Below are 13,889 nucleotides of genomic sequence, written 5' to 3' on the forward strand. Positions count from 1 at the left end.
TATAGTGGCCTTGATATTTATCAGAGAAAAAAAATAGAACGATATTTTTGTCTGAATCTGTACACAATAGTGATTATAAATATCATTGGTTCCAAAAAGTAACACAAAATTCCCACAGGACCTATTTTAGCAACATATGCCCCTACACTATGCAGGCCTATCGTATTAATTATTATTGTGGTTGTGAGGTGCCAAAAATGACATGCATAGTCTCCCCTTGTTCCGTCCCTACCCCAACCCCGGTCGGAACAAGCATGAAGTTGAATCCATCCACCGTTCTCATTACCGGAGCAAATCGAGGACACGGCCTGGAATTTGTAAAACAGTTTCTTAGCTTACCATCTGCACCTAAGCTTTTATTTGCTACATGTCGTGACTTCCATACTTGTTTGGTAAAAAGAAAAAAATTGTAGGATGTTATTTTTAGAAACTTGTTTCAGTAAATGAATTTTCGTGAATAACTTTACTTCGGTTAAACGCAGTGAAAATGAACGATCTTTGTGTCACTAAAGTATTATAGACATGCATTATTTTATTACCAGCAAAATAACTATTCGATAATGGGAGTGCATAACCATGCAATTTAGTTGAAAAAACACATTTTCCATCTTGATATGATCTGTGTTAATGTCTACAATGGGACACAGCACAACAGTGGCGTTGTTTTGACTTCCTAAATACCGTCACGTCCCTAACTGCGTTATGCTTCCAACTCCGTTCAGTTTGGTTTCTCGTACACGGTTGGCGCAATCAACATCCGATTTGTTGTCGTCTGCTTGTCGTTCATTTGTGAGGTTTTTCTTCACAGTTCTAGAACATTTTTATCAACAATAAAGTTCAGACAAGTAAGTATGTAAATACAAAACTTTACAAACTCTATTAAAATCATTAATTTTACAGTCGTTTTTGTTTATTCTTTAAAATTACCGATATCGGGTCCACATGACTCGTAGAAATTGACTTAAAAGGAGGAAGGTGAATTAATATTCGGTGCGTGTCACATGACCTCACACGTGCCAGATCAACAAGGCCAAATCATTAATATTTACGATTGTAAACCTCCTGTTGTTAGAATTTGTATCATTTATTAGATTAGATCTGTAAAAGGTACGCTACATGTGTGTGCCTCTACTGTAGTGAATAGTATTCATAATCCATTCACAACAATTGTCAATTCATTAAAAACAATGGTATTTTACAAACTATTCAGTGGTATGAACGTAATGCCTATCCGTAATGATATCGAGTGTTAGCAATGGGTGTTGGTAAAACGCGGACCGGACCGGACCATAATGCTCGACAAACTGAATTTTTCATTTTAAAACAATATTGAACAAAGTCTTCGTCAACTGTGCATAGTTAAGATACATAGTTTTTTTTTTTCATGTAGTGGCCTTAAAAATGGAAAATGACGAATCGCACATGCGCGGTACGATACTTTTTGCAAATGCATGCACCTGAACGCAGTTAAACGTTGTTTACTAGAATGGATTTGCTTTACGTCCACATTGTTGATTTTTATGTTAACTGATTGCAACTTATTTTGTTTCACGTATCGTAGCTGAAAAATGTAGAATAATTACTAGTATAGTATTTTCGGAAATATTGTATTCGTGTTTTTCTCGTTAGGTGAACGCAGTTTGGGACGTCGATGGTAAATAGGACCTATCTAGTCGTAATTTTACTTAGATCCTTTTGGGTAAATGTCTCTTTATTATTATTATTATTATTATTATTATTATTATTATTATTATTATTATTTGTTTAACAGTGCAAACATTATTTTGTGAAACTTAATGCTGTCGTAAGCAGCATCGGTTTTAGTGTTACAGCGTCGAGTTTATCGTTATTATAGTACTATGCAAATATAACAGTGACGTCACTAGGATACTTAAGAGTGCGTTTGACTTGAACGAGGGCATAGTGTGGTGTAACACTAGAATTAGATTTTACAAGTTTTGTTTAAACTATTTGATGGGTCTTGTTTAGATTACGTTTAACTAACATTCACCCTGTCAAAATAATTGTCAGTTCCTTACATCTGAATACGTTCATTGTTCTGTGTTTCATGTTTTCTAAGTCTTATTAAAGGGGTGGTAGGTTGTTCAGTGGTAAAGCACTTGATCGATCCCCATCGGTGGGTCCATTGGGCTGTTTCTCATTCCAGCCAGTGCACCACGACTGGTATATCAAAGGCTGTGGTATGTGCTATCCTGTCTGTGGGATGGTGCATATAAAAGATCCCTTGCTACTAATGGAAAAATGTAGCAGGTTTCCACTAAGACAATATATAAAAAATGACCAAATGTTTGACATCCAATAGCCAATGATTAATAAATCAATGTGCTCTAGTGGTGTCATTAAACAAAACAAACTTTAACTCTTCTTCTTATTATTATTATATTTTGCTCCATCTTCTCATGACATTTCCAGGTATATGCATTGAAAAAAAATATATATTTGAGAAAGGTGTTTCGACCCCATAACCCCTCCACCGTCTTCGTACATGTCTAAAAGTTGATATTTCATTATAAACTCTCCAGAAAGTGAAAGTATAATTGGCAAAGTAAAATCTTGACAAAACAAAGTTTAGTGAAAATTATCACAATAATTACAACAAATATATGTCTACCAATTTTCGGTTAAAGACGAGAACATTTCTTTTAGTTTGCCTCACTATTTGCTACTTAAATTTCAGACATTGCTTCATTATTTTAAAACATTAAACAGTAGTTGCTAATAAATTTTTAATTCAGTAGAAATGTCAAAATTTTGAAAACATGTTCTCTGAAATGGTCAAATGGGGTACAAAATCCTGTTCGTTTTTAAAAGAATGAATTCTTACTGTAGTATTATTGTTTTATTATGTAGTGTATGATACATTAAAATTTATTATTTGTATTTATTCAGTACATGCTATAATTTGTTCATTGAGTGCTGGTATTATTTCAGAATCTACAGGAGCTTATACCACACAATCCAAATTTAAAAGTAATAAAACTAGGTGAGTTTTATTTTATTTTCATAAAGTTTGTTTGTTTTGGTTTTGTTTAATGACACTACTAGAGCACATTGATTAATTAATCATCGGCTACTGGATATCAAGCATTTGGTAATTTTGACATACATGTAGTCTTACAGAGGAAACCCGCTACATTTTTCCATTAGTAGCAAGGCATCTTTTATATGTACCATATACCACAGACAGGATAGCACATACCACAGCCTTTGATATACCAGTTTGTGTTACATTGGCTGTAACTAGTAATAGCCCAATATGGGCCCACTGACATGGATTGATCCTGATTTATTTTCATGTTCTATGACGGGTTATACAGGCATTCAGTGGTAACAAACATAAATCCTTTCCCAAAAGCCAATGGTACTGAAAATTCCCAATTGGATGTGATTTTAACAAAGTATTTTTAAAATTTTATTTAATCATTTAGGGGCTTTTAAAAAAAAAAATCTACATTTTCACTTGCATATAAAAATGTACTCTTTTTTGGGTACCCCACCCTTAAAAGTGTACACTTTTTTATTAACATTGTTTTTTATTTTAAATTAAAAATGTATGCCTTCTCAACCCACCAACACCCAACACCCATCCCCAGCTTATGATTTGCATGCTCATGAAAATGTTGATGAAACATGAATGGCCATTAAAATGGATAATGAACATTACTTTTCTTACAGTATGTAACATGCTATTGTTTTACATTTTTTAAAGTTAAAAGTTTATTTTGTTTGATGACACCATTAGAGCACATTTATATAATCAGCGGCTATTGGATATCAACATTTTGTAATTTTGACTCATAATCTTTGAGGAAACTCACTACAGTTTTCGATTAGCAGGAAGCAATCTTTTATATGCACTTTTCCACAGATAGGATAGCTCGGTGGTCTTTGATATACATGTACCAGTCATGGACCCTATCAGAAAATGGGTCTACTAAGGGGATTAGATCCTATGACCAAAACAGCTTAAGCGAGAACTTTACCTACTGAGCTAGATCCTACCTCATACACACATGTATTTTATAAATGCAATTCCTCATATTAAAATGTAATTAACATGTCATTAATGGTCACATGGTGAAAGAGTTCTCCACAATTTAGTATGACAATGTCAGGCTTAAGAATTAAACTAATCATGTGGTTAATTAAATGCATGTACAGGTATATAATTATATCTTTCTGCAGAATAGCTATAGAATGCCAAACGTTTAATTTTAACAGATGTAGATGATGAAATGTCCATCAAGGATGCCTTCAAAACAGTAGAAGGCTACCTACAGGGTCATGGTCTCAACTTGCTGATAAACAATGCAGGCGTACTGGAAGAAGGTGGAATCAGCGACACAACAGGAGACAGCATGATGAGACTCTTCAGAACCAACGCAGTCGGCCCATTCCTTGTGGCACAGGTGTGGCACACATTGATTACCATGCAACAATCTTTCAGTTATTTTAATTTCAATTTTCAACTCAAGTTACCATTATAAATCCTTGAATACCAGGCTTGTATTTAACACTCTTTTTTTTAAATGTGACGCTCTGAGACAGATTTTGATACTCTATTGATGGTGTTAAAGAGATTCTGCCTCTTATTCAAGGCAGGCTTCTATTTTTTTGCATGCAAAATTTTCTAACATAACCTTATTGTAACATCATATTCTAATGTAGGCTTCCAAACTTTTTGTTACATGTGGTAATTAGACTGTTATCTCGCTGAGAAATGAAAAAGTCCCTTCTTCATTCCTGTTCTTGTCATGTGGTTGTAAGCTTTTGACATGTGACGGAAATGATGAGTATAACATTATCTTTAACCTGACAAATTACAGTAGCAGAAGTTGGTCTTTATGTAAGACAGGCTTCTATTCAAGGTGCAGCCTCTATTTTTATCGAGGCTCTGTATCAAGGATTTATGGTAAATTGATTTGATTGGAGTGGATTAATTTAATTTAATTTTTTGCCTTAAATTTTTTTAATAATTTGCCAGTTAATGAAAATAATTAAACCTAAAAGTTGATAAAAATTTAATTTCAGATTCATAATTCTATTTGTCACTCAGTGTGCACAAAATGTATACATAAAAATATAGCAGCTTGGTCCCATTATGGGTTTTGTTCTTGTTTGCTGCTAAAACACTCCCAAATACATGTACATGTATATACTAAACTACAACCACATCCACATGCACAATTTGTTACATACCACACTAAAGTAAAGATTGCTTTCCTTAATGACACTAATAGAGCACATTGTTTAAATTAATTATTCATTGGTTTCTGATGTCAGACATTTTATAATCTAATATTATATAGAATTAGCTTACAGATAAACCTATATTTGGCAGCAAAGGATTTTATTATGCATTTTCCGACAGACAGGACAGCACATTTCATGGCCTTTGATATGCGCAACTAGTTGTCAGACTCTGGTTGGGATCAACTCAATTTATAAGGCTCATTGAAGGAATAGAATAGAATATAATAGATTTTTAACGACATCCCAGCACGAAAAATACATCAGATATTGAGTGTCAAACTATGGTAAAGCAAACGTTAAGTGATGATCAGCATCAATATAAAAATTCAACAGTTAAATAAAAGCACAGTGTAAAGAACTGTGCAAAAAATACAAATATCACAGAGAGGTAAAATTAAAATTTAGAATAAAAGTCAGTATCACGTTGAAATGCCCATTGAAGGAATACAAAACCAATGCACTCATTCATTCATTTCAACTTATTTTCGTGCTTATATCCAATTAAGGTTCAAGCATGCTGTCCTGGGCACACACCTCAGCTATCTGGGCTGTGTGTCCAGGACAGTGGTTTAGTTGTTAGTGGTTAGTGAGAGAAAAGAGGGTTTAGTGGTCTTACCTACCCATTGAGTCATTAAAACTTGTTCTTGGGTGGGAGCCAGTATCAGGCTGTGAACCCTGTACCTACCAGCCTAATGCACTAAGGTGTACAGAGATCGCTAGTCCTAGGAGACGATGCCATTTCTGCCACAAAAATATCTCTGATATTCACTAAGACTATGGAAGAGATGTTTCCTTTTGACAGCTCATTAATACCTCATCCAGTACACAGGTTTATGATTTGATGGAAAGAAATAAGGGAACGTGGTAATTGAGCCCAAATTTAATAAATCGCTATGAAAGTTAAACTTGATCAGTAACAGTACATGATAAAGCTATATACAAAATTTCACCTCAGTATTTTCAGGTATTGCAAAACAAAAGTCCGGAAAACAAATTTTCGTATCTCCTAAGTTCAAGGGCCATAACTGTCAAAAATGAGTAAATTGCCATGAAAGTTAAACTTCATCTGTAACAGTACTGATAAAGTTATAAACAAAATTTCCAGTTCAATATCTCAAGGCCTTCTAAAAAAGAAGTAAAAAAACCCAATTTTCACATTGACTAAGTTCAAGGGCCATAACTCCATCAAAAATGTGTAAATCGTCATGAAAGTCAAACTTGATAGGTGACAGTACATGACAAAGCTATACACAAAATTTCAGGTTAATATCTTAATGCTTGGAAAAAAAAGTCTGAAAAACAAATTTCATATCTCCTAAGTTCAAGGGCCATAACTCCGTCAAAAATGGGTAAATCGCCATGAAAGTCAAACTTGATCTGTAACAGTACATGATAAAGCTATACACGGAAAACATATGTGAGACAGATGAACGGACAGACAGACAGACAGACAGAAGAACGGAGATAAAACCTTTTGTCCCCTCTGGTTGGATCGGTAGAGAACTAATTAGCTACTATGTGCAGGCATGCCTGTATAAAATACAGAGATGAAATGGGGCACTGAATGTCAGCAACACAGTTAACTTTTGATACTATGGATGAAGGTTTTAACTGCAGTCACCTGCCTCGGTGGTGTCGTGGTTAGGTCATCCGACATAAGGCTGGTATAGATACAGGGTTCGCAGCCTGGTACCAGCTCCCACCCAGAGAAAGTTTTAATGAATCAATGGATAGGTGTAAAACCACTACACCCTCTTCTCTCTAACTAACCACTAACAACTAACTCATTGTCCTGAACAGACAGCCCAGATAGCTGAGGTGTGTGCCCAGGACAGCATGCTTGAACCTTAATTGGATATAAGCACAAAAATAAGTTGAAATAAATAAATAAATTGCAGTAATACTAGTACATAATACATGTTTTTGTCTTTGAACTTTTCAGACATTTCTTCCAGCCCTTAATCGGGCAGCCAAATTAAACCCATCTACCGGAATGAGTTGTAACAAAGCAGCCATTGTGAATATTTCCAGCGTTGTAGCCTGCTTTGACCAAAATTACAATGGAAGCTTGTACGCATACAGATGTTCCAAGGTAAATAGTAGTTTGGTGGTCTCGGTGCATAGAATAATATATAAAGCCTGTAAGCCCTTAATGACTTTCCTTACACTAGTATGATACATACATGTACATGTGTGGATGTGTTCACATAAAAAAAAAAAAACCATCAATTGCAATTTATACAAAAGGCTCATAGAACGGAACAATTTGATATAGCAAAGTTAATTATTTGCAGGGATTAGAGCTGGGCGGTATTGGAATTTCAGGTTCAGTATCAGTATCAGTATTTTGGGGATGTCTTGGTATCGGTACGGTATTTGGTATTGGTACAATACCGATACCAATATCGAGCAGTTTTTATATCCGACTATAAATGCATGCTCGAGTTAAGTCTCACCCACTAATTTCATCTGTATAAAATTAATTTCATACACAAGGCCGTCATCTCTCTCTTCTTTTAAGCTATTTTGCATTTGTCAGATATATTTTTAGTGCTTTTAATACTAAATAGCGGATAAAAAATTTCAATGCCGAAATTTCAGTATTGAAAATTTGCTCAGTACGGTAAATTGGTATTGACATCATACTGATACTGAACAGTATATATGGTATACCACCCAGCTCTAGCAGGAATAAAGCAGGTTTTTCAGACTATCAGTATGTGGTGTACGATCCCCATTGCTGTGATGGCTACCTGACACCAGTATCTTTTGGACAAGGTCAACTGGTTAACTGCTGCCTCGATGGATGTTGCCCCAAGCCTGGACAATGACCTGATGGGTATTGGAAATGCTAGGCATGCTTCCATCAGAAAAATTTTTTCAAGCACGCTTGTTGAGGGCATGGCCTCTGATTTTGCCAGAGATTTCAGTCAACTAGAGAAATGGCCTGATGCAGTAGTCTACTGTAGAGCAGCTGTTGAGCTCACTTTGTAGGTGATCTCAGAAGTGTCTGACAGGGCTCAGATCAGGGCTCAGGGTTTGTCAGGTCATGGTCTGAATGTGTTTAGAGAAGTTCGGAGTGATCCAGGCTAAGTGTAGTGTGTTGCTAAAAGACAAAGTTTGTTTGTTTGTTTTTGTTTAACGACACCACTAGAGCACATTAATTTATTAATAATCGGCTATTGGATGTCAAACATGTGATCATAGAGGAAACCCGTTACATTTTTTCCATTAGTAGCAAAGGATCCTTTATATGCACCATCCCACAGGCAGGATAGCACATACCATGGCCTTTGATATACCAGTTGTGGTGCACTGGCTGGAACGAGAAATAGCCCAATGGGCCTACCAATGAGGATCGATCCCAAACCGACCACGCATCAAGTGAGTGCTTTACCACTGGACTTCGTCCCGTCCTAAAAGACAAAGTGTCAGTGGGTATGGAAGAATGGTAAACATGAGGACATACAGCACCTGGTCAATAAAATGCTGAACAGTGATGTCATTCCCTTGTGGCTACAGGTACTTCAACCACGCATTATCACACTGGGCTCTCACACATCAGTCAAATTCTCACCCTGAGGTTGTTAATGCAGTAGTGGGAAACTATTGGTGAAAATGTGTCTGCTCAAATCAGTTCAAGATAGTTGTCAGTCACCCTAAAGGCAAAACATCACCATTTGTCGTGTCGTTACTTGCTGTAGTGGCTTAATATAGTCCGGTTTAGGAAATAGTTTCTCATAAAAAAAATACTACAAAATTCTGATATGCTTTTCGAAATCTTTCTTTGATGATTACATGTAGGTTGACCTCTGTAGTATTTAAATAACCCATTGGCTTGAAGTTACTTGTTATATGTAATACTAACTGATAACAACTGTGCAAGTGGTATGGTACCACTTGTAGGACAGCAACACAAGACGGTGGTCGGGCATAAGGGCCATTATTTGAAAAATTTCATGGTTGACCTATGTTGATTTTTTTACACGGTACATGTCAGTTGAGAGCACTCCCTAAAATTAGTAGTCACATGACCTTCTCGACAGTGTTGTATTTTTCACAGAATATATTCTGGAAATAGAAATGTAATCTAAAGGCTCTCTAAGTCTAAAGATATGTGGGAGTCGGTCTCTGCATCGTGACTAGAATAGAATGGAATGATTGTTTAACATGCACATTCAGAGCAAGCTGTTGTAGTGCACTCCTGTCGTGGGCACAGGTGTCAGCCTCAGCCGGCTCCTCCATCCAGGACAGTAAAGGTGGGTGGTGGGTAGGAAGGGGGGACCACCTGCACTGACAGGTGCAAGGGATCACCAGCAGTCCGACCGTAGACGGTAACAGGCGGAGGGGGGTATGGTGCTATGGAATTTGGAATGTCCCGTAGGATTAAACCAAAGAGAATGGGTGCGCATTTTGATGAAGGAGTTTAGGTGCAATTTGGAACAGTCGATCTAAATGGAAAGGTAGGGAGCTACATTTAGGTTTGGAATTAGTGGGCCGAGAGTAGCTCGTTAATTATGTGGTGCTGACCATGGTGACTGTCTCATTGTCCGGTTTTATAGCTAATGCATGAATAAACAAAAATTGTGTATCTTCTGTAATATCTGCACATGTTTTTATTGAGCATCACATGCAGTTTCAGGCATCTGCTTATCCCATGCACAAGGATGGCTGCATGTAGCAGCACAGCAGTATTCATTTAACACCATCCGTACAGTTTTTTGCACAACTTTTCAGTTTCCAACAAACACCCCCTCTCAACTTTTCAGTCTTAAATCAATTAAAATTCAAAACAAACAAAAAGTGTATTTCTTTTATTTCTCAGTATATGTGCATAGCTTTCACAATTGTCTATCATTTTCAGAATCATTTTGTTGACAGTGTTGCACTTATAGTCCATCGAACAGGGAATGCTTTTTTTCATACTATGGAATTTACTACATGTTATTTATTTCTGAGCTGATTGTTTTCTAAATTGCACACAAACATTTTTTTTTTTTTTTTTTTTTAAACCACTTTTACTTTTCTTCTTATGTCAAACCAAACTGAAATTATTTAAAAAAACAAACAAATTGTAGGTGGATGAGATGGACTATTATAATATGCTGAGTGTTATTATATCAGGCTTTCTGCCAGAAAGAAATGTTTAGGTATGGTACTATGGAACTGAATGTTTACAATGTGTGTTCTGAATGCAACCACAGCTGACAAGGGGTATTGGGGGCCTCCCCCAGAAAGAAAATGGGTTAGGATTAGGCTTAGGGTTAAGAAAATCATACAGTAATGAAAAGAGTAATTAATTTTGTCAAAAAGGTCAACTTAAAAACAAAACAAATCTGCACAATAATTTGGTTATGGTGCCATACCCATTTTGCCCTGTATTTGAAAATTGTGTATTCTCTTTTGAAGGCTGCTCTGAACATGATAACGAAGACGCTGAGTGTGGACCTAAAGGACAACCTTGTCTTGTCGGTGTCCCTAGACCCAGGCTGGGTCCAGACAGACATGGCACCCATGGCTCACACACTTCCCCGTGACAGGGTGCACGACATGATCAAGGTGATGGGCGTCATGAATGAATCATCAAACGGCTTGTTCTTCCACGCCGAGGGATTCCTCATTCCATGGTGATTCTTCAGCCACAGATTTCTCATCACTAATACAGTGCACCGTGCCACACTCTCTGTACCAATATATACACGATGAATTCATTATAGTGATTAATTCATTATGGCAATGAATTAATTATAACATATAACATATAATAGCTGCCCTTCTCGATTTTCATGTATAGTTTGTTTTCCCATAAAAAATTTGTTTCCCCATAAAAAATTTGTTTCGTTTAACGACACTATTAGAGCACATTGATTTAATAATCATCGGCTATTGGATGTCAAACATTTGGTAATTTTTACAGTCTAAGAGAGAAAGCCTGGTATATTTTTTCATGAATAGCAAGGCATCTTTTATATGCACCATCACACAGACAGAATGGCACATACCACAGCCTTTGATTACCAGGGTTTTTTCCCATAAAGCAGCAAAGTAAATTCTATATGTCTTTGAAGAGGCTGTCCCAAGTTTATTGCCATTGTTAGAATACTGCTAACACGTGCCTTTGTAACAGCTACAATTTCTTATTGAATACAGCTTCTTGTTTTGAATGTCATTGTCTGTATATCCAGTGTATTTCTGAATGATCTAATGTTTGTAGTAGTCCCAGTTTCATTCATTTTGTTTCATAATGTATATTTTATCATATTTATGAAAGTATTGGCTGATGAAATGCAGTTTAGGCTACTCCAGCCATTAGGATGATATTAAACACTGATAAATGTATTTAATATGTGATTTTAGTAATTACAAGGCTCTAAGCTCTATTAGTCAGAAATAGTTTACAGTGGCAGGTACAGGGTTCGCATCCCGGTACCAGCTCCGACCCTGAGCGAGTTTTAACAACTCAATGGGTAGATGTAAGACCACTACACCAATGTCTCTCTCACTAACCACTAACAACTAACCCACTGTCCTGGACAGACAGTCCAGATAGTGGAGGTGTGTTCCCAGGACAGCATGCTTGAACCTTAATTGGATATAAGTGGCAACAAACTGTAAATGTTCAGGTAAAATACACATACATGCTATTGTAATTTACCAAGATGGACTGAAAGTAATTTAGAATTAAACATGTACCTATTTATTTATTATCACCTCCTTGTCGATGTTTGAAAACATGAATATTTGTTCAGAGGTTTTTTTTTTTCTTCTTTTTGTTTTATTATTATTATATTCTGAAGCTGTTCAGAGTTAAATACATGCGTTCAGAATGGACTTTAATCAGCTTTAGAGTTTTTCCCATGATGCACCATTCTTTGATTTGTTTGAAGTGTTATATACCATCTAGGTCACATTCAGATGCAGTTCGCTACAATCTAGGTTGCATTCAAAGGCTGTTAACTGTTTAAACTTGTGATGGGATCGGAGTCTTTGCAAAATTCCTTTGTCAGAGACCATGTATAACAGAGCTTTTTTAACAACTAAAATTTCAGATTAAACATTAGGGGTGGGGGCAAAGACATGCTTTATTTAACGACGCACTCAACACATTTTATTTACTGTTTTATGGCGTCAGACATATGGTTAAGGACCACACAGATTTTGAGAGGAAACCTGTTGTCACCACTAGATGGGCTACTCTTTCCGTTTAGCAGCAAGGGATCTTTTATTTGCGCTTCCCACAGGCAGGATAGCACAAACTATGGCCTTTGTTGAACCAGTTATGGATCACTGGTCGGTGCAAGTGATTTACACCTATCCATTGAGCCTTGCGGAGCAGTCACTCAGGGTTTGCAGTCGGTATCTAGATTAAAAATCCCATGCCTCGACTGGGATCCGAATTCATTACCTACCAGCCTGTAGACCGATGGCCTAACCACGACGCCACCAAGGCCGGTGGGAGGGGGGGGGGGGGGGGGGGCAGTCTAATATTTGCCTCATTTAAACAAAAATGCTCAAAACAGATAACATTTATTCATATTTGCATTACTGCCATATAGCTTAATAGGGTTGCAAATATTGTGGGTAGAATGATGGAAATACATGGTGAAAAGGTTTCAGGGCAGCTCATTTTGCCCGAATATTGCTATCAATTTTGGCCAAATTTGAGTATTTGCTCCAGTACGGGGAGGGCATTTTTTCTCCCCTTCCTCCCTTGTGTCGTACGCTTATGGACATGTACCTATTTATTTATTAGCCAGCTCCTTGTCAATCTTTTTGTTCAGTGGTACATTTGGAATAGACTTTAATCAACAGTGTTTTCCCCATGGTGTGCCATTCGTTGATTTCTTTAAATGTTATGTACAGTCTAGGTGACATTGAAATGCAGTTTTAGTGAAAATGAGACCATATTTATGAACTTGCCTTCGGTATTATAGCTGTTAAGTGTTAAAAATGTGAGTAGTTAAATAGGCAGTTAATTTTCCAATGATATTAAAACAACCCACCTAATTTGTTAAAGCTGTAGTTGTGTTTGTATTTGCATAGATTTTCACTACGTCGTCTGATTGTATTAACTAGTGTTTTGAATATTTGATAACAGCACCAAAAACACAAAAGCACATAAACACATAAACAAAACCCCAACCCCAACCCCAACCCCCTCCCGCCCCCAAATTTTGGAGAGACAGTGTCTGATAGTCAACCATTTAACTGTTTAATACAAGCCAGTATGTACTGTTATAGATGATTTCCACGAATGAAAACATAACGTCGTTATTTCACAGAGGTAGCTTTACACTAGTTATGGCAGGAAACTGACGAAATGACGCTAAGTACAGCAAGCTTCTTCTAACAAATCATTTGTGCTTTAATAAGAAATCGGCATAATGGTATTTAATATTGATGATTTTCTTTGTTGTTGTCATAATATATTTTCCAATATTTTTTGCATTAAACGATTTCAGAAATGGAAGAGATCTTTTGTTTTAAGTGTGAATGGTATGTGTCTTGTCAAATGCGATTATGCGTATTCTTGAATATCAACTAACAACATAACTACTAGGTTACTGTCTACAGCTAGTTAAATCTAAAACAAATTGTATTCATTTAGATTACCT

The 13,889-nt window shown here is 36.4% G+C and overlaps 1 protein-coding gene across 1 annotated transcript; it reads left to right on the forward strand.

Annotated features, from left to right (window-relative positions):
- Window positions 1–227: 227 nt before the first annotated feature.
- On the forward strand, window positions 228–12,473 carry LOC121391154 (C-factor-like). Its single transcript, XM_041522877.1, has 5 exons — window positions 228–392; window positions 2,953–3,004; window positions 4,243–4,430; window positions 7,217–7,366; window positions 10,684–12,473. The coding sequence occupies exons 1-5, from the start codon at window positions 255–257 to the stop codon at window positions 10,903–10,905; spliced, it is 750 nt and encodes a 249-aa protein (XP_041378811.1). The 5' UTR covers window positions 228–254; the 3' UTR covers window positions 10,906–12,473.
- The last annotated feature ends 1,416 nt before the right edge of the window (window positions 12,474–13,889 follow it).

This window comes from Gigantopelta aegis, chromosome 3 (assembly GCF_016097555.1).
Source record: "Gigantopelta aegis isolate Gae_Host chromosome 3, Gae_host_genome, whole genome shotgun sequence".
NCBI classification, from domain to species: domain Eukaryota; kingdom Metazoa; phylum Mollusca; class Gastropoda; order Neomphalida; family Peltospiridae; genus Gigantopelta; species Gigantopelta aegis.

What these genes read in the sequence shown, in the direction of transcription:
- LOC121391154 (XM_041522877.1), top strand. Translation starts at nt 255, where the DNA reads ATGAAGTTGAATCCATCCACCGTTCTCATTACCGGAGCAAATCGAGGA. An exon ending in GTGACTTCCATACTTGTTTG is followed by an intron (nt 393 to 2,952) that starts GTAAAAAGAAAA and finishes GTATTATTTCAG; the next exon opens with AATCTACAGGAGCTTATACC. An exon ending in ACGCATACAGATGTTCCAAG is followed by an intron (nt 7,367 to 10,683) that starts GTAAATAGTAGT and finishes TCTCTTTTGAAG; the next exon opens with GCTGCTCTGAACATGATAAC.